This window comes from Lacerta agilis, chromosome 1 (genome assembly GCF_009819535.1).
Source record: "Lacerta agilis isolate rLacAgi1 chromosome 1, rLacAgi1.pri, whole genome shotgun sequence".
NCBI lineage: Eukaryota > Metazoa > Chordata > Lepidosauria > Squamata > Lacertidae > Lacerta > Lacerta agilis.
The window spans coordinates 129,863,669-129,884,876 of NC_046312.1; the positions used below are offsets into that span (position 1 = coordinate 129,863,669).

Sequence of the window (21,208 nt, forward strand, 5' to 3'; positions counted from 1 at the left end):
TGCTACTGGAAGGAATTTTTTTATTTTGTTTCGACTATCGCAGACCAACACGGCTACCTACCTGTAATTAAAGATCCCAGTTACTATTACCACCACCTCTTTGGATTTGCATCTACATTCAGGTGCCTTTTCTGTACAGTTAAGTGTTAGTGCAGTTGCTGGAATCCAGTGGGTTTGAGAAGAGGTTGCTGGTCCTGAAGTGCCTTCAGCACTTTGCCTGAAGTCTGAATTGCACAGATATGCAACTGACTTGCACAATTATTACACAAAGATCCCAAGGCTTTTGGAATATTCTGTTCACAAGGTTGCACTTTCACGTTTAATGCTTCACACTTAGCTACTTGTGCAGATCTATTCCACTCAAAACAATCTACAGTCGTACCTCGTTACGAATGCTTCAGGATGCATACAACACGGGTTAGGAACGCGCCGAACCCGGAAATAACGGAACACGTTACTTCTGGGCTTGGCGGTTCACGCATGCGCAGACGCGTCATGTGGCATCACACGCATGCGCAGAAGTGCCGAATCACGTCGCGCACATGCACAGATGCGGCACTTCAGGTTATGAACAGGGCTCTGGAACGGTACTCATTGAACCTCTTGTTTTTTCCTCAACTCTGCACGCTTATAACATTTTTCCTGTGAAGAAAAGGCATGTTATCTCTGCAGACACAAATTCACACTTTTGAGAACTGCAAAAACAAGCATCTGTGATAATATCTTCTTGTTAGAAAAACTGCCCCAAATAATCTTACAGAAACCTCTGGAAGAGCGTGACATTGGGAATGGATTAATGGAATTCATTTACCCCCAAAATTAAACATTGCATATAAAGCCTCATGCTACATAATTAAAAACAAATCCTTATTTCCTGATGAATAGCCTTTGGACCATAATGTAACTTAAATAGAAAACTATCTTTAGAAAGATTTTTCCTCCAAAAGCATTTTATTTTTAAAAAAATCTGATTTAAATTTAATAAATCCGATTTAAATTTTAAAAATCCCATACACACACACACACACACATATTTGATTTTTATGCACCATGCTGCTAAGTTCCAATTCACCATTTCATGCTGGAATTCTTTGTTCAAGAATGACACTTTTTTCTTCTTCTGCGAGTCTAATAGCTGCAGCAGTTAATTGATAAAGGAACAGTACTTGGAACCATTCTTCAAATGTTGTTTACTGCTCTGATCAAAATCTGACACCCCCACATACCCCTGCCTTAAAGCAATAAAGACCTCGGAAATTCAATCATGGATCTCCCATATCACATCTGTTTTGACCCCTAAAGTGTTTCCTAAAGTGTAGTTTGGTTCAATTCTGCGAGACAAAGGATCCACAATTGATATGCAGACACTGTTGCAAGTTTCCCATGAGTCACTGCATTGGCAAGACAGAGATTTCAATATGTCAGCAAAAGCCCTGAGTAAAGATTATGACAAAACAAACCCCTTCTTTGCTAAAGCAGCAGCACTGTGGTTCAATACTAGCTCATCAGGAAAGGCATTTAAGTCTTCCCTAGTCTGAATTTAATTACATGTAAATTAAAAAGAACCTTCCTTTTTCAATTACTTAATTAACATATTTTGATTGTCACTTGAAGATGGTTTCGTTAACACTTGCCTTCTAAGATTTAATTTTCAAATTGCCTACCAGTCATCTTAAGAAGGTAACATCCAAATACATGAGATACTACACAAAACTGTTGCATTGAAGGAGTTTTGCTTCAATTTAATTTAAATTTGTAACACGTGAACCTTTATATTAGCAGACTGCTAGCATTTTTTCAATCTTGAAGAGTGAACCGGCGGACAGTTATATTTTTTACTCAAGAAGAAAGAAACTAATAAAGGGGCCAACCATGCAATCTGATAACAAAAGGGGGGATCTGATTCAGTCTTATGTCCTGAATTACACTTTCAACATAAGCAAATCTGCAAGTAATAGTTGCTCTTTAAAGAAAAAATAGCGGAGATCGGTTGCCTCCGATCTGCACTCACCATGAACTGGTTCTGACAATTTATATGAGTCTTCATAAAACCATGGTATAAGACTTTGCATCTCTGGTGTCAGTGCAAAAATTCTGGTTTCTATTAAGCCACTGTTCCATTATGTTCAAACCAAGGAACTCTAGCTGAATGCCGGTTAAGAGAAGAAAGCATTGAGATTAAAATGTTCTCCTATTGGTTTTAAAATGCTATCTTTTCTGATGCCAGATTTGCACTTTCTTCATTTGTATAGAAACCAAACTATTTTCCAGCATAGAAAGCAGAAGGGCATGTATCACACTGGAAAATGAGCAAGTGAACAAGGACCCAAACCTTGTGGGTGATATCCTGTCCCCATGTCCATCCTGATAGCAATATTAAGGACTTAAGAACTTTGGTCACTTCTGCTCAACTGGACTCTGACACACAGAAACTCTCATTTCTGATGAAACTGATTAACACAGCTACTGTTCTGGCCATTTTAAAATCTGGAATGGCTAGCCTGTGGCTGTCCAGACACTAGTGGACTGCAACTTCCACAACCCCCAATGACTGGCCTTGCTTGTTAGGGCTGAAGGGCTACACAATTAGCCACTTCCATTTAAAATAATATCCAAACCAACACTTGTGTACTCTGCAAGTGCAGAGATCAATAGCAGGGTGGTGCAGCAGCACTCATCTGGCATCTGGTGGATGTATTGCCGTTGCACATGGGAACAGAGAAGGACAAGGCGGCAAGGCTGCCACAATGCGAACATGCTCAGGGCAGGGAAGTGCTACATTGGCTGCCAGAGAGCACAGCAATGATGTTTTTGCCAGCATTTGAATTAATCTCCCCACATCAATGTAGGAACACTCCTTTCTACCTCAATTACCATGAGAGCGACTTAGTTAAGGCCACACAGTGAGTTTGGTGGGCACTTGAAGGGGGAATTTACTAAATACAAATGCCAGTTATCCAATGTGAATGCAACAGTAATGAATGCCTGTGATCTTAGCAGCTGCATAAGAATGTTTTGATGGGAGCTGTAGTTCAAAGCATCTGGAAAGCACTAACCAGGGGAACAATCCAACCAAAGAGCCAATACTCACACTATGTTTGCTGGTCTCCAAATAAATAATATTCATGAATGTAATTGTATAACCAGAAAATATGGCATGCAAATATGTAATACGTATACTCAATTTACCTACAAACCATGTTCCCTGGCACTGGGCTACAGACATCTACTCTGCAATAAAAAGCTCTGTAGAACACACACTGCACGTCTTACCTAACCACAGGTCTTTCAGGATCATGAAAACAGGGCACTGTGTTGTAGGAATGGGCCCATGCTTAGAATACACAATGAGAAAACTGACCCTCAGAACCTTAAGCAAGGATGAGAATACAGAAGCCCCATAGTTTTATTAGGTGTTTTTTTCAGAAGATAGTATCCCACACACCTGCAAAATGTGACATTTTCATCTAAATTCAACAGAGATTCTAGTGAACTGCAGGTATAAATGCTGCATTAGCCCTTACCCTTTATTTTAACGAAGATCTCAGTGGATTCCAGGAGAATGAGGTTCATACTTTGCTATAAAATGTCCAGAAATGTGTCTCCCCTGCATGCTTTATTCATTCCACTTACCTGATAAGTCCCTGCCCCACAGATTCTGCAGTTTACTGTGCAGTTTGACAATGTTGTCCAGCTGCCTGTTTACTTTCACATCTTGTACCATGGCTGGCACGTGACACACTGGGCAGGCTGTTCCACTGCTGTCATTCACACAATTTCTGTAAATCAAATATAAGCAAACATATTTTCACAGAGAACTGGCAACAGCTTTCAACATAGGTGGTTTAAGAGAAGTCTTATGTAAGTACTGAAGTACTAATATGGCAAAGCAAGGCAATAATTGCCACCCTGAGCTCCTTTGGTAGGGAGGGCAGCATATAAATTTAATAAATAAATGAATTATTTACATGTTGCCTGTAATGATGGACAAGATAGCAGACATTTCGAGTAAGTTATAAGCCAGTGAAAACCACATCTTACTAGCTGGTAAGAGCCCAATAGCTAAAAGAGCCTAATAAAATCTGACTAAATAACAAGTTGCAATAAATTATGAAAGCCGTGATTTGAACATATTTCATGCACCTTTTAACAGATTAATCTGGCTACAGATTATCCAGCCTGTGGCAATGGCCCTATGAAAATATAAGGTTTAATTATAGTTAAAATGTTAAACATAGTTAAGGGTCAAATACAAATTAGGGTGAGAATTCCTGGTTTGAATTGAGCTTTGAGCTTTAAGCATTACAGCTGTAGCAAGCAAAGGTCTCATCCATCCAAGAATAATGGTGTCCAAGAATATAATACCTTTGCCAAAGGACAGGCATAATCCAGCCAGGGTTAACCTTTAAAATCTGAATTCGTTAACACTTAATTCTCCTGCTGAAATCATTCAGCACCTGCTTAATTCCATGAGACTTGAAGTGCTTAATTTTGGCTTGATCATAGCATAACAGTTTTGTGAGTACGTATCAGAACTGTTCAAATATTTGCCTTGGTAATAAATCTTGCCCTGTACCAGAATGTCTAACCTTTGGCCCTCCAGATGTTACTGGACACCAACTCCTGTCAGACCCAGTTAGTACGGTCAGTGGTCAGGGATGATGACAGAAACATGTGGAGGGCACAAATTCCCCATCCTTGAGCAATACAATTTTTTGAGAATTAATTACTTTTCCTTTCTGTCTGAAATTCTGGATAACTCATACATGTTGTGAGCTAGAAGGAGCAGCTAATAGGCACACAAATGGATCCCTAGACTCAAGAGAAATAACCATTTGTGGGGGACAGGGCAGGAGTGAAATCACAAATACGGATGACGCAGGATATGGTCTGAAAGCACATGGGTCAAACCAGTGGTGGAGCTTCATGCTCTGGCACCGGGGGGCCAAGAGCAGGCGGGGGCGGGCCTGGCGTGCATCCTGGGGGCGGGGCATACCGCCTGCAGGGGCGTGGCACCCAGCCGCGATGGCACCCTACTGGGATTGTGCTGTCGGGGGCAATGCACTCCCCCCCCCGCACTCCTCTTCCTCCGCCAGTGGGTCAAACACCTTGCAAAACAGGCCTGGGCCTAGTTAGTGCCTGGATGAGTGGCCACTTGGTTTGCCACCTTAGGTTGCATGACAGAAGAAAGGTGGGGTTTAAATGTAAGAAAATAAAACAAACAATATCATTATGTTAAGAGGTACCACAGGGATTGTTGTTGGGTTAAATTATAACAAGTGCATTTGGACAGATCTCAGGGACATCTTGCTGTATTCTGTACTACCAACAACAGCACATAAATAACATTTGTGTTCAATCCTGCTAGCCAAAGTCCAAGAACAGCACAGATACAGTAATAAAGGACTAGAGGAAACTACAATGATAGTAAATAATAAATCATATACAAGAGGAAACTGAAGACATGGAAATGTTGAAATTATAGGACACTGCAGATGGGCAGAAGAGAATACAAAGAGTGCTGAAACATCCATAAAAACATGGAAGAACAACTGTCCTGAAACCTGGGGACAGAGCAAGATGGAATGGGTTAAAATTGCACCAAAGAAAGTTTCTAATGACCACAGTGCAAAAAGAACAAACTGTACCAGCAGTTATCACCTTCTGCTTCCCAAGAGATCCACTTTTGATTTGGATTTTAAGCAGGATTTTTCACTCTTTTTATAGGGCAAGGCCTATCTCTTGAGGAAGTCTGGACAACACAAATGACCTCTGTTAGAGCCTGCTGGTACAACTACAGTGATTTTTAAAAGACCAATGTTCAAGGGCATATTCAAATGTCAGAATGCACTAAATTTCAGGTGGCATGTCATGCCTGCTAACTGTAGGCAGCTTTCAGAAGTTACCTTTGACCAAACTGCAGTGCTGCAAGGACCAGCTTTGTTCAAGCCTCAGAAAAGGTTACCCAGTGCTCAGAGACCCCTTATGACCCAGCGGCTGCAGTTGTGTTGCTTCCACACACTTCTCTTATACATCAGTCACCTCTTACTTTCCGCCCCTCTCCAAGCACATTAACAGTTTATGCCGCAGCAAAACTATTTTGGTCTGACCTGCAGCTGACTTGGCTTGGAAAACTAACTGCAGCTGACTTTACTACCCTAAGCAGTGTTCAGGGCGTACTGCTGTGGAAGACAAGACTATCATTTGTATTCAATAAGAGGAAACAGCATAACAAGAGCTGTTATATTTTCTCCTTTTCTGCCTTTTCTCCAAAGCAACATTCTTCCAACCATGAGAGGAGCACACTAGAATCATTTCTTTAAGACACATGGGGAATGAAAAACAGTCTCTTCTTTTAAAAAAAAAATGTTTATTTTGTTTCGACTATGGCAGACCAACACAGCTACCTACCTGTAACAGTCTCTTCTAAAGCAAGGCTGGATGATGGATCTTAGTCTGCTGATTCAGAAGAGATTTTTGAGGTCAGGAGTTCCTTCCCCCACTCTCTCCAGATGCTGGTCTCTCCCTTAGGAAGACAGCCAAACTACGGGTTAAGAAATTTATCTTGGGGATGATCAGACAACAGTTTTGCTTTCAGCTAAATGCCAATACTCGGGATTTGGAAAGAGTCTCCATGGCACATACAGTGGGAAATATATCCATACGTCTCAGTTCCAAATCACCTCCTTTGCTTCAGCCATCTAGATTTCTTTTAGTGGACATGTGAAGATTAACACACCAGTAAATCAATTGACAAATGGTGTTAAGTAGGTAGTTTGCTGTTTTACACACACCTCAGTAGCCACATCAGAAAGCAAAGGCAAAACTCCTGACTCCACTGGGACAAGGGCCATTGCTCAATCCCTGAAATCTGCAGGTAGAGGTAGGAAAGATTGCCTGACTGAAACCCTGGAGGGTCGTCGCTCCTCTGTATAAACTAGGGATGGGGGAACCTCAGTCCTCTGGGCCTATCTGGCCCTCAGGAGTCTCCCCAGGGCCACACTCTCTACTGGCCCCACTATGAACCCTTCTGGGGCGTCTTTGCCTGGCTGAAACTTTGCCCTTGAGCACCAATACAGTGGTACCTCGGGTTACAGACGTTTCAGGTTACAGAGGCTTCAGATTACAGACTCCGCTAACCCAGAAATAGTACCTTGGGTTAAGAACTTTGCTTCAGGATGAGAACAGAAATCGTGCTGCAGTGGGAGGCCCCATTAGCTAAAGTGGTACCTCGGGTTAAGAACAGGCCTCCAGAACGAATTAAGTTTTTATTTTTTTAATAAATTTTATTAAATTTTCAACAATATATCACATCCCAACAATAACAAACCAACAAAGATATATAAAATACAAAAATACATAACAAAACAAAACAATACAAAAATACAAAACAAATCAACAACAAACACAACTATAATACTATAATCATTCTCTTCCTTAACATTGTTAGTTGACTTCCTCACGTCCTCTCCTTCTGCTTTCATTGTATAACATCATTAGTAAATTCTTAACATTATATAATCATCAATCTATCCTAATCTTATTCTAAATCTAATTTCCTTATCAAACTTCTATCTTTATTTAATCTTATCTATTTTCCATAACTGTAGCCTAGTATGTCTTCTAGTTCACTTATTAAATACTAATCTTAGCATAATTAAGTTTTTAACCCGAGGTACCACTGTAATACATTTTGCTTTCCTGGATAGAGGATGCAGATGAATGTGCAAGTGTGATGAGACTAGTGTACTGTACAAAGGAAAGTTTCACATTTATTGATCAGCCCACTTCTCTGCCTCTGGCTTCTCCCTCTACTGGAAAGCGGCCCCCAGAAAGTTGCCTTGAACACAGTGTGCCCTGAAGGGGCTGAAAAAATATTCCCTATACTTGGTGCAGATACTTCTGAGCTAGATGGATCAATGCTAAAACTTTAAGTGCAAGGGGGCTTTCTATGCCTTACAAGAGCTTGATTCCATGTACACTTGATTCCATGTACAACCACCATACCATTTAAATTGTTATTGCTTGGGCTGTCCCTGGATTCCAAGGATAAAAGCCAACATGACTGCTCAGTCTTCTTGACTATTAGTCACACAAATATTTATATTTGCATGATATTTTCACCTATCAGCAATGGATTACAATAGTTTAAAACATAATTTGTCTCCATAAAAAAGGTAAAGGACCCCTGACAGTTATTACCTAATCTGGGTGTTTGTCACTGGAGCAAATCTCTGAAAGCATGATATAGTTCTACGACTGGACTAACTAGTCAAATGACCAGTTGTAAGACACACTCCTCCTGCCATCTCATATGGTGCAGCACACCCTGTTCTCTCCCTCACTCAAGTCTCCAACACAAGGTGCCTTGGTGGAAGCAGTAAAGGAAGGAGAAAAGGTACAAACTGAGCCAAGGGGATGTGCATGAAGGAGGAAGCAGGAGCTGCTGTGGTGAGACATTCCAGGAAAGGTAAAAATGGGGTGGGAAGGTGGGGAAATTAAACCATGAATGGCACTGGAGGCTCGTGTCAGATCAGGTGTTAAGTCCAAGAATTGGGGAGCTGAAGGAAAGCAGGAATTAAGTAGTGTGTATGGTGCTGATTACATGGAATGAGGCAAGAGAACTCCAGTTAAAAGAGTCTCAAGGAACTAGCACTGTGGAATATTTTAGAACTATTTCCAAAGGCATTTAAAAATAACTCAAGAATAGTGAGAGAACAGAGTTCAGTGGCAGTGTGCATGCTTCTCACAGATTTAGTCCCCAGAGATTCCTGTTTAAAAGGAGTCCCAGGTAGCAGGACTGAGAAGAAACTCCTTGCCCAAGCTCAATGCTAGATGCTGCCAGCCTTGGCAAGATGGCTCAGTGGCCCAATGGAAAGTATGGCAGCTTTTCATGCTTACATATGTTGAAATGTGTCAGACAATTTGAGGGGGACAACCACAGCAGCTAAAGGATATACCCGGTAAGTCACATGGGTGGGGCTGCATAACCAAATCCCATCACCCCAGAATATAAACTCCCCTGCATTCACTTATGTTTGCATGCCTTTGGAAACCTATACAGTCATACCTCTTCTTGCGAACACTTCATGTTGCGTTTTTTTTCAGGTTAAGAACGCGGCAAACCGTTTACTTCTGGGTTTCGTTCTGCGCGCTTCACGCATAAGCGCCACTCTGGTTGTGGACTTTTCGGGGTGCGAACGGCACCCCGGAACGGATCGTGTTAGCAACCAGAGGTACCACTGTAATGCCTTTGTAAACTTATAATGCAGCCCATTGCTGTGCCACTTATGGAACCAGCAAAGCTTACAAACCCACACTAGTTTAAGGATGTTGTAAAGGCATCCTCTCCTACTTTACCAATAAGGCCAAAAAGATGCTGCAGCAGCTGGAGTCACTTTGGAACCTTTCCACAAATGATGTGATGATAAATGTTGCCAGGTGTCTTATAGACAATGTTTAATTGCAACCTTTTAGTTTACTAGTTCTGGAAGCTCATTTAAACAACAAAAATGCATCTTACTGCTGTTTCTTTTAAAAGTCTCCATAGCTACAGCTTTCTATTAAAGGGGAATCTAACACTGTGATGGGCAGAAAAGGCAAAATAACATAAACAGAAGAAACACACAGGCCACATAAGCTCAATTTTCAGACAACACACCAAACCATGGTTTGTGCTAACCATACGGCTTATGTCCCAAGGTATGATTTGGAGTTTAAAAACCATACAGCAAGCACACAGTGAGTTAGATCTGCTTGTTTGCTTTCAGTTTTTGCCTACTCCTTCACTGCAAACTCTAGAAATGGAGCACCCTGATAATCCTCTATTTTACAGGCATGCAGGATACACGATGGTCTGCCAACTTCACAATTAACCTGCTGCCACTGAAGAGGAGGTGATCCAGTATTTGTGCTTGGTTACACACATGTAAAATGAAAGCAATGTTATGTGCAGTTACAGAAAAATGCAGCCTCTATGCTCTCTCCTAAAGTATCTGCTTACTAGTATAGGTTGTTTTAGAACTAGATAAGGTAAGCCAACAAAAACACTTGTTACTGCACCACACAACAGGGGGCAAACCAATATATACACTTCAATATGAGGGCTTATCAGAGCGGGTCAATGCCTGCATTTCCCTTTAATAAAAGCTCAGCAAAACTGCAAACAAGAACTCCTTCCTTGAAGCTTAGTTTTATTCACTTAAAAAAAAACTTTCAAGATTCAGAAGTTCAGATCTTTATGTTGACCAATGTGATGGATTTTGTAACTGACAGCTGCTTCAACTATGGCTGATGATGCAATCTGTCCCTTAGCACCGGGACATTCCCAGGGGAATTGAAGGAGGCAGTGGTGTGTCCGCTCTTTAAAAAAACCCAAAATATTAGATCCTTTAGATCTATCCAATTACTGCCGAGTTTCGAAACTTCTGTTCCTGGGTAAGGTGATTGAGAGAGTGGTTGCTGAACAGCTTGGCGGATTTCTGGATGAAACATCAGCTTTGGACCCATTCCAGTCTGGTTTGCGCTCTGGCCATGGGACCAAGACAGCTCTGGTCCCCCTAACAGATGATCTCCGTAGGCAGCTGGATCAAGGCGGGTCAGGGCTGCTGATTTTGTTAGATCTATCAGCAGCCTTTGACATGGTCGATCACGAACTTCTAGACCACCACCTTGCCGATGTGGGGATTCGGGTCACAGTCCTTCAATGGCTGCGCTCGTTCCTCTCTGGTCGGGGACAGAGGGTGGCGCTGGAGGGGGGGGAGCTGTCGTTGTGCTACTCTTTGGTGTGTGGAGTACTGCAGGGTGCAATTCTCTCCCCGATGCTTTTTAACATTGATATGTACCCCCTCACCCAACTTGTCCTGAACTTCAGTTTGGGTTGCCATCAGTATGCTGATGACACCCAACTTTATCTGTTGATGGACGGCCACCCTGACTCAGCCCCAGACACACTGTTCAGATGTTTGGAAGCTGTGGCTGCTTACATGGGAGCTGGTTGAAGTTAAATCCTTTGAAGACAGAGGTCCTTTGGCTGGGTCGAGATGATGTGGGGTTGGGGGGACAACTCCCATCCCTTGCAGGGGCGCAATTAGAGACGGTGCCTTCCGTCAGGAGTTTGGGTGTAATTTTTGACGCCTTCCTTTCTACGGAGGTGCAGGTTACAGCTATAACAAAGGTGGCATTTTTCATCTCCACCAAGCTAAGCAGTTGGTCCCTTACCTCTCTTGCCCCGACCTCACCACTATGATCCATGTGACAGTCACCTCCAGGCTTGATTACTGTAACTCACTCTACTTGGGGCTGCCCTTGAAAATGACCCAGAAACTCCAGTGGGTGCACAATGCTGCGGTGAGACTCCTTACGGGGTCCTCGCCATGGGATCACATTCACCCAGTGCTATACCAGCTGCACTGGCTCCTGTGCGGCAGTAGAATGCTTCTGTGCATGCGCGAGTGACGGAACACTTCCAGGTTTGCCACTTTTGCAACCCGAAGTTAATGTTACCCGAAGGCAACGTAATCCGAGGTTCCACTGTATTAAGATAAATGTAATTTGCTCACCAGTTCTAGGCAGGCAGCAAAAGGAACTTAAGCTATGCTATTCTTGGCTGGCAGGCTGCATTGAAGGTTGGTAGTTTACAAAACTGCCCAGCCAAGAAGATCATTACTTTGCATGAAACAAGAAATGACCCTGCTTGAGATCAAGGGAAAGTTACTGCTGTACTGATCACATAAAGTAATATAAGGCAGCCAGTTATTCTAATTACATTTCTTAGTTGCTTTAGACAAAAAAAGAAATGTCTCAAAGCATCAAAATAAAATCATTTAAAAGCCAAATGTAAAGCGGCTCACAATAATAAATAATAATAAAAATGAACACACAGCAATATAATAAAAAATAGAAGTCCGAACCTGCTCCACCACAGGAGAAGCTAACTTACCATCAAAGAGCCTGGATAAGTATAAATGTCTACACCTGGCACCTAAAAACTGACACTGATGACACCAGGAATGTTTCTCTGGCAATAGCATTCCATAGATGGGATGCCACCACTGAAAATGTCTATTCCCATGCAGCCACACTCCCCACCTCACTCACACCCTGATGAAGACCACAACGTCTGGGCTGGTGCCTGTGGTTTGAGAGAATCTTTAAGAGGCCTTAAGCCAGTGTTTTTCAACCACTGTTCCGCGGCGATGTTGCCTGGTGTGCCGTGGGAAAAATTGAAAAATTCAAGAGAATTACTTTATATATAGTCAATATAGGCACAGAGTTAAATTTTTTAACATTTTCTAATGGTGGTGTGCCTCGTGGTTTTTTTCATGAAACAAGTGTGCCTTTGCTCAAAAAAGGTTGAAAAACACTGCCTTAAGCCATGTAGGGCAGAACCATTAATTTCAAGGCCACATGTAGATCCAGAAGTGCCCCCCAAGCTGTGTACCTGCTCCATTAGGAAGAAGTGCAACCGTTTCTAGAAAAGGTTGTGTCCCACCCATCAGGTCTAAGGAACTGCCCAGTAACAGTGCCTTAGTCTTAGCTGGACAGAGCCTCAGTTTATTGGCTCTTATTTAATCCATTGCCACAGGCAGACACCAGTCTAGCACATCCATTGCCACAACTGCAAATGTAAAGGAGAAAAAAAAGCTGCATGTCATCTGCACATTGATAACACACTCCGAATCTCTGCATGATCCCAACTCAGCCATTTCATACAGATGCTAAACAATATGAATTCTGGCCCCTGTGAAACCCCACTGCTTCACCCAAGCACCACTCTCTGGAAATGGCCATCCAAATAGCACTGAAACCATTTCAAAGAAGTGAACCTAGACCCACTTTGGGCAGGCTCTATAGGAGGTTGTGGGTATTGAAAGCTGGTGAAAGATCAAGGAGAATCAACAGAGGTCACTGTACGTGGTGACCTAGGCAGTTCATGTGCCAAAACCATGCCTAAACCCTGAATGAAGATAATCAAGAAAATTACCAATCAAAATTACCAATCAAGCCTTATCCAAGAGAAGTTGGGAGTGGTTTTTCATTATTGGATCAGCCTGTATTGCGTTAAAAGTATGCATGTTTTTATGCAACCCAGAACAGCTCTTAAAACAAACACGTCAATTATTTTGGCCTTAAAGTGGCCCAACTTCACAGGCAACCACAAATGTATATAATTCATTAGTCAACAGCAAACTACTGCACCTAATGTAAAACACTCATTACTGAGCCTAGCAGACTCCAATTATTAACTCCCAAGTAGGGTGAATTGATGTGTCCTGTACAATTATCCCACTTTTTAAAACTGTGTGGTTTTTAAAAGCTTAAAATAAGCAATAAACACCATGTGACAAAGAATTAAAAAATACCAAAGACAGAAGAGCAGATAATTTTAGAACAGAAGCAAGAACACAGAAAACTGGATGCTTTACTTGAGATTCCTGCATTGCAGGACCCACAGGGTCCCTTCAAACTCAATGATTCTATGACTAAAAGCATGCTGGAGAAGAAAGGATCTTCAACATTCATCAATAAGCCAGAAGAGGAGTTATTGCACCACAGCATAATATGGAATTACTTACAGGCATAAGACATGTTCACAGCCTCCTATGTTCACAGGTTTCTTCAAAATGTCCCCACTGTCAAGGAAAGTATTTATATATATTAACTTCCTGTCCTAATTATCAGAATCACATAATTCCTAATAAACTTCTGGTATAAAGCCCATAGCTTTTTACTTGTTTTGTGGTTTTGCTTTACATCTGCCTTTCCATTCCCCCTTCTGATTTTCCCATGGTAACAGGTCAAATCTTAAAGGAAGGCTTAGAATTAGAGCTCATGCTCTGAACACAGAAAGGTCCCAGGTTCGATTCTTGGCATCTCCAAGTAAGAGAACTTCAGGAAGCAGGGCTGGGGAAAGCCTTTTACTTAGTAACCCACCCAGAGTGGCTGAGGAAAAGTATTATTATTATAATTGTTGTTGTTGTACCCAGAGGGAAGCTGCCACTCGCGGCAGACAGAAGTAGGCTAGATAGACTAGGGCTGCCATATGTCCCAGATATTATTGGGATTTCAAAGGCAGAAATGACGTCCGGGGGAAATTTCTGAAATGTGGTGCTTTGTCCTGGATCTTAGGCAAGTCAATTGAACAACAACTCAACTTTCAGGGTGTCCTGGTTTTCACTTTTTGAAATATGGCAGCCCTAAGATATACAGATAAGTCTGACTCAGTATACAGCAATGATGTTATTATTTTATCTGTATGGGGGGAAAGGCAGAGTATAAATACATCTCTAATGATGATGATATATGTCCAACTTGATTTATTACACATCAGCTAGCTTTACCACCACCACAAACACATGAGAAGGGGCCTTTTCTGTGATGGCTCCCTGTTTGTGGAGAGGGCCTTTAGAAGTGGGTGGGATGTTTTTTAATGTGTTTTTTCTTCTCTTTCCTGATTTTAATGTATCCACGGAGGAGGGGTTGCATTTGATTTTTAAGTTGTACTGGGTTGCTTCGGGCAAGATAAAAGCAGCTGACAAATTTAATACATAACAATAGCAATAACAACATAGCACCTTTATGAGGAAGATGTTTGACAGGTTCCTGCCCCAAGAGACTTACAATTCAAAACAGAGGAGACCTGGGGTGAGCCGGTGAAGGAGGGCAAGAATAAATGGGGGAAGACAGGGGTGATCTTTCCAGAGTGGTTTGAATTAAGGTGCTCACACTGGGCATGAAGAACCACCATTCTCCCCCAGCACGTGCACAGGGATACTTATAGATACATATACATATGTATAAATAATAATAATAATAATAATAATATTTATTATTTGTACCCCGCCCATCTGGCCGGATTTCCCCAGCCACTCTGGGCGGCTTCCAACATATGTATTTTTACAAACACACACATATAATGCTGTGGGGGTGGTTGTTTTTGTTTGTTATTATGCTTTCTATTTTGGTGTTTTTATATTGCAAACCCTCCTGTGATATAATCATCATCATCACCACACACCGTATATATCAGGCATAGGCAAACTCGGGCCCACCAGATGTTTGGGACTACAATTCCCATCATCCCTAGCTAACAGGACCAGTGGTCAGGGATGATGGGAATTGTAGTCCCAAACACCTGGAGGACCAGAGTTTGCCTATGCCTAGTATATATTTTTACACACACACACACACACATTTATACATATCTGTATGTGTATATATAGATATATACGTGCACGCCGACCCACCCCACCCCGGGGCAACTGATTACCACTGCGAGCAGCTGAGGGCCTCCGCCAGCCGCCTCATTGCCGCGCCGGTCTCCTTCCACCAGAGGCCTCGCGGCTCGGCCTCGGCCTCCATCCGTCCCGCGGGCTGGTTCCCGGAGCGCTCCCGCAGCGCCGCCGCGGCCCTCATCGCTCGCCCTCGCCTCGCTCCACGCCACACGCCAGGAGCCCCGCCGCCGCTTCGAATTCTGCCGCCGCCGCCGCCGCCCGCCTGGCTCCGCCCCCCGAGAAGCGCGAATGGCGCCAACGGCTGAGTGAGGCGCGCGCGCAAAAGCCGCGCTCGGGGGAGGGAGCAGCCGAAGCGGCCTTTCGAGACGCCGAGGCCTCGGGTCGAAGCGCCGCCCATATCCGCCTTAAGCCGCCGCCGCCGCCCTCCGGGGGGGGGAGAGAGAGGTGGGATTTCGCCGCTGTTTCTCTCCCGAGAAAAGGAGCCCCGGAAGCCCCTTTGCTCCGCCTTTCTCTTCGCGGGGAAGCAAGCGAAGCCGGTGGGGGGCGACGCTCTCGGCGGAGGCCGCCAAGAAGAAGGTCTCCGCCGGGAGCAGCGGCGGCGGCGGCGGCGGCGGCGAACTCTATACGCCCCAGGCCGGGATCCCTTCGCGCGTGGCGGGTCAGCGCCGCCTCGGAAGTCACCCCCCATAGCTGTCAAGTTTCGGATTAGAAAATAAGGGATCAGCACCCTCACCTGTCCTGGGGACAGCCCAGTGGTAATCCCCCCCCCCCCAAGCTACAAATTAATTTATACCAGGAAAGAGCTCCCAGGAAAGAGAAAGCAGGGCAGAGAAAAGAAAGCACTTATTTATGCAGCACTCAGTAACCTCTGGAACTCCCTGCCACAGGGAGCAGCGATGGCCACCACCTTGGATGGCTTTAGAAAAGGATTAGGCAAATTCATGCAGCAGGAGAGGACAACTGATGGCCTATGGCCAGGTTGGCTCTGCTCTGCCTCCAGTTAGGGGCAGCAATGCTTAATCTGAGCACCTGTTGCCAAGAAACATTCGTCTATTTTATCTTCTTTATATATATATCTGTCTGTCTATTTGTTATTAGGTATTTATATTCCACCTTTTTCTCCAAGGAGCTCCCTGGTCCTAGTCCTCATTTAATCCCCACAACAGTCCTGTGAGGTAGGCAGGCAGGGCTGAGAAATGCAGGGACCCAAGGAGTCCCCAGACTCCCAACTCTCCTTCCCGGAAATAAGGGAAATTTAAGGGATATCAACAATAAGGGATAGCTGCGGGAAACGGCTTGGAATAAGGGAGTTTCCCACCAAAAAAGGGAGACTTGACAGCTATGGAAGTCACCCCCATAGCTGTCAACTTTTCCCTTTTCTTGCGAGGAATCCTATTCGGAATAAGGGAATTTCCCTTAAAAAAAGGGAAGAGTTGACAGCTATGGTCACCCCTTTGCCGCCGCCGGCGGGGCTCCCTTTCTGGGCACCTCGGGGTGCCACCATGTAACTACTCTATGGGTGGGGTTGCAGCCCAGTAGCTCTGCTTTAGGCCGACGTCACCCCAGCCGTGACTCCTGACATGATGAGATGGTTAACTGAAAATGGTTAACTGAAAATGATAATGGCCGGTGCTTTTTTTCAGAGGGTACTCAAGGATGCGCAGTACCAGCACCTCGTTTCGTTGTTAAAAAGTGTGGCGCTTACCCTAGCAACTTGGTGAGTACCAACACCTATTATTTATCGAGGAAAAAAACACGGGTGATGATGAAGCCAATGATAGATATGTTTGGGAAAAGGCAAAAAGCAGATCTAGACATATACTTTGGTAACAGAGGTAGGTAAGTGGATGTTCTTCTGCCCCCCCTTGGTTTGATCAGAGGTTCCCAACATTAAACTAACCTGGAAGACTGCAGAAATAATTCTAAGACGTATAATGCGAAACCAGTTTTTACTAAACAGAAAAGACAAAAGAAAACAACATCTAGAGTTCAATTGCTATAAAATCAAGGTTTGAAATCAAACAGCCATATGTGGGGAAAGTGTTAAAACAGAATATGCCCCATTATATAATCAAGTGGTATATAAATTTTATTTTATTTTCTTTAAAGAATTAATCCAATCAACAATAATTCATTCTCACTTTGCCATTTATGCATCCAGATTGTCTCCCACTTCTCTGACCCATATCCATCCTGCCATGCACATATATGCAAACTTAAATTTGAGCCCCAGAACAGGGAGGAAATGTACAAGCTGAGCATGTGAATGCAAAACTAGCCAATTTGCATCAATAGTATTGATCTGCATGACCTCTTTTGAGGCCAGGGTGTTAATGTTATAACCTTAATGTACGTAAAATATTGTGGTTGTATTTGGAATGCTGTAAAGAGAAGTTTACCTTAAGCAAGGGGTTCCACTCTAGGTGAAAGCTGAAGGCTGGTGTTTTTTTCTATTTCAATGAACTAAACTACCTGATGACTCATCGCTGCAGATCTCTCATAGCAAGAGAGGAAACCTGAGAAGTCCGAGACTGCCAGTAGTAGCAGTAGCAGAGAAGCTCTTCAATGATGAACAAGTTTAGGATCTCTCTCTCTGCGATCAGAGAGAGGAAAGTTTACTGAAGTGCATAAAGGACTGAATCATATTACATGTTTGCAGTGTTACTTTGTTCATGTAATGTTTATATGTAACTCGTTTTAAGATTGTTCTGCAATAAAGCTTTGAAACTAATTCTTTGGGTGTAAAGCTCATTTGCTTCTACACAAGGTCCAAATTAGGAATTCCTCTGAAAAACTATTGACACAGGGCTGAAGTTATGGGGTGGTGGAGAGGGCAATGAAATGTGTGTTCAAAATGGGGTCAGTCCCTAAGCATGATGTTTGAAAAACCTGTGGAATGCAGTAGTATTAACATGTTCCTAAAGAGGCTTCAAGCACTTCTGTATCTTTTATTCTTCCCCCCTTCATTTATCACATTCTTCCTGACGCAGATATTTCACTGGCCATTGTTTTCGTTCAATAACGTTTCAGGGTTCAACCCATTCTACTGCTTTTTATTGCTTGCTGTTTTTAAAAAGATACCTCTGCAGAAATTTGTGTGCACACCCCTTCTGTAATTACTGGAGCACATAAAGCAGTTATAGCAGGAATTTATCACTTTCAGGTAGAAATACTCTGAGCCAAATAAAAGATAGAATAGGGATGCCAAAAGCAATTTATAACAGGCTCACTGACATTTCATGTTGTGAAGCGTTAACCAGTGAATAAGCACCAAGTCATAAATCTCTACGCAAACGTGATTAGAGCAAGCAAGTTATTCTTGGAGGGAGCCTTATCATAAATATATTCCCTGATGCAAAGCAGCAAAATTTGCTTGACAAAAGTCATTAAAAACAGCTGTCAGTAAAATGTACAACCATTCTCTCTTTTAAATCCCTTGCCATGCCACCAGCTGTTTGGGACTAAGGTAAATTGTTCATTTTGGCAAAAGAGCACTGGCAAAATTGCACCTCCTTCATATTTTATGAAGGGCTTAGTGGTATTCTCAAGTGTTATTTTTAGTGTGTGTATATCAAGAGTGCAATGGGGAATCATTGCTCCATTTGGGGCTAATCGTTAGCAGCAAAGTTTGTAGCTGAAAACCTCCTTCCACTGAATTGACTCATAGTATTGTGCACATTCCATACAGGGCTGCTCCCAGCATAATGTTGGCAGCATATAGAAGCCAATGTGAAGTGACTTCCATTCTCTGGGCCTATGTGGATTTTCTTCCTTTGTGCGTGTTATGAGGCCCAGCCCTGGTATCAGAAAAGTGGGGCAGCCACCTCGGACAACAAATGCCAGGTGGCTGACAGTGACGGCACAGTGTTGGAGGACAGAGCTGTATCTGCCACACGGCCTGCCCCTTAAACTAGCCAGATGTGCTCTGGTGCTATGGAGGACCCTGGCCCATTGCCAGTGTTGAAGTAAGATTTAACTGAAAGTACAAACAGCTTCCTTTATAAACCCAGTGACAGTGGATGGTTTGTGTGCCAACTTGTAACCTGGATGTCTCCATCGATATATAAGACCAAGAACATGCAAACATTCAGATTATAGAAAAGCTACAGTAAATCATCAAAAGAGCAACTATGGCAAGAAAAATGCTGGGTTTTCACACATGACGGTATTGAAGGAAACACTGATTCTGATGTGCATTCAAAGTAACACATTTGTCATTTCAGTTTTTTTCATGCCATTCTCTACCTTCAAAAGGCCAAACAGAGGGTTTCTTATGTCTAGGTGATCTTCAGATTCTGTCTAGGTTAAGCTTCCTTGCCTTTAGCACTTGAATCCAGTTTCTTGACCATTCTCCCGCTATTTATCCGAAAAGAAGGTTAACATTGGATAACATGTTGTTTGAACTGCGCCTGGGATACAGTGAATTGGAGTTAATTGTGAGGAAACAGATCAGGTAATCCACATTGGATGAAGACATTCCTACCCCTTCCTGGTACGTAAGAAACAGAAACAACCTCACTGCTTTTCATGCTGCTATTGGGTACCTAGCCTACAGTAAGTAACAGGAAAGGTTATCCTGAACTACCCAGATTTACCTTTTTATTTGCGGTCCAAAAGAGCCAGTACACCCTCCCCAATATGTGTCCAAAGTAAACATGCACAAGGTTGTGCTGCTAGTTTCTTAACCATTTTTCTGTACCAGCTATGTGGTCAGTCATCTGATATGTCTTCATCAATGGTGTTACCTTAAGCCTCTGATTTAGAAGATGAACAGGAGGTGAAAGTACAAGTAGAAAGTATAAAAATGCCCCTCCTTCCTACACACACACACACACACACATACATATATATATATACAGTCTCTCTCTCCTGTGATAAATGATAACAGGCTGGTGGATGATATTTCATAGTTCCGCTGAGAAATACAGTGAATGTGACTTCTCAATGATTAGCAATGGTGTGTGGCTGAAGCATCCCAAACTTTCTTGGGCTTGTCTGGACAGGAGTTTTTATCACAGGAACCAATCCTAAGAAAGCAATCTCGAGATGACAATGCTGTATCAGGCAGTCTCAGCTTAGAAGGGAAACATGGGAATAAGCAAACAACCAAGGAAATGCAGCATTTTATAATAGATGCTAATGGTTTCCTTTTTTAAATAAAGCATTAAATATTTGTAATCAATATCAGGCATATAAACAAACAAAAAGAAACACCCACGAATATTTTTCCATTATTATTGCAGTTTTGACCATGTTATCTATACTATTTTATTATGCACAGCTGCCTTTATCATCTGTGTCACACAAGTAGCACCTGTAAGAAGTGTTGGGTCCTTGCATTTTGTGGCATCAGTAGTTTTGCTACCAATGAAACTCTGCATATCCTCATACAGACAGTATTTCATACAGACAGTAAGCATCATAGCAACCTCTTACCCAGAGTTTCCTTCAGTCTCTTAGGGGCCCAATATGTTGTATATATGATTTTTCTGTGGGATTATTTTAAAATTAAAATTGGAGTGGATGCCAGGATTGCCCCTATTGCCTATTCCCACAGTTCCGAAATCATTGGCTCCCTGCCCCCCAAGTCCTCCTGGGGCCTTCTCAATAGCAGATCTCAATTTGTGGAAAGCCCTCCCTGCCTCCCTCATTGTTGACATTCAGGAGAAATTTAAGAACATTCCTATTCACCCAAACATTGGGTGTCAGAAATATACAGCTCCTGGCAACCTTTTAACTATTAGCTGTGAGGATATTTGATTGTGTTTAAATGTTTCCAGGTTTTTAAACTGCTTTTGCATTGTTTTGCTGTTTTGTGGTTTGCCACCCCTGGGCTGCTTTGGGAGGAAGAGTGGGATGGAAATTTTACAAATAAATAGTTACACATTTCCCTCAATATCACTTACATTAAAGCTTGCTAAATTGGGGTTTGCCATGAGAGCGCAAAATATGGTCTGAAGCTCAACATCAAA

General features: G+C 42.8%; 1 protein-coding gene across 1 annotated transcript in view; it reads right to left on the reverse strand.

The window, feature by feature from the left end:
- The window catches only part of BARD1 (BRCA1 associated RING domain 1), a 57,242-nt gene extending 41,793 nt beyond the window's left edge, over positions 1-15,449 (reverse strand). Inside the window, exons 1-3 of the mRNA XM_033171032.1 lie at positions 15,272-15,449; positions 13,578-13,634; positions 3,634-3,779 (exon numbers count right to left, since the gene is read on the reverse strand). Of these exons, the coding sequence (XP_033026923.1) occupies positions 3,634-3,779; positions 13,578-13,634; positions 15,272-15,417 (349 nt within the window). The 5' untranslated portion in view covers positions 15,418-15,449. The remainder of the gene's footprint in view (positions 1-3,633; positions 3,780-13,577; positions 13,635-15,271) is intronic.
- Positions 15,450-21,208: the final 5,759 nt, after the last annotated feature.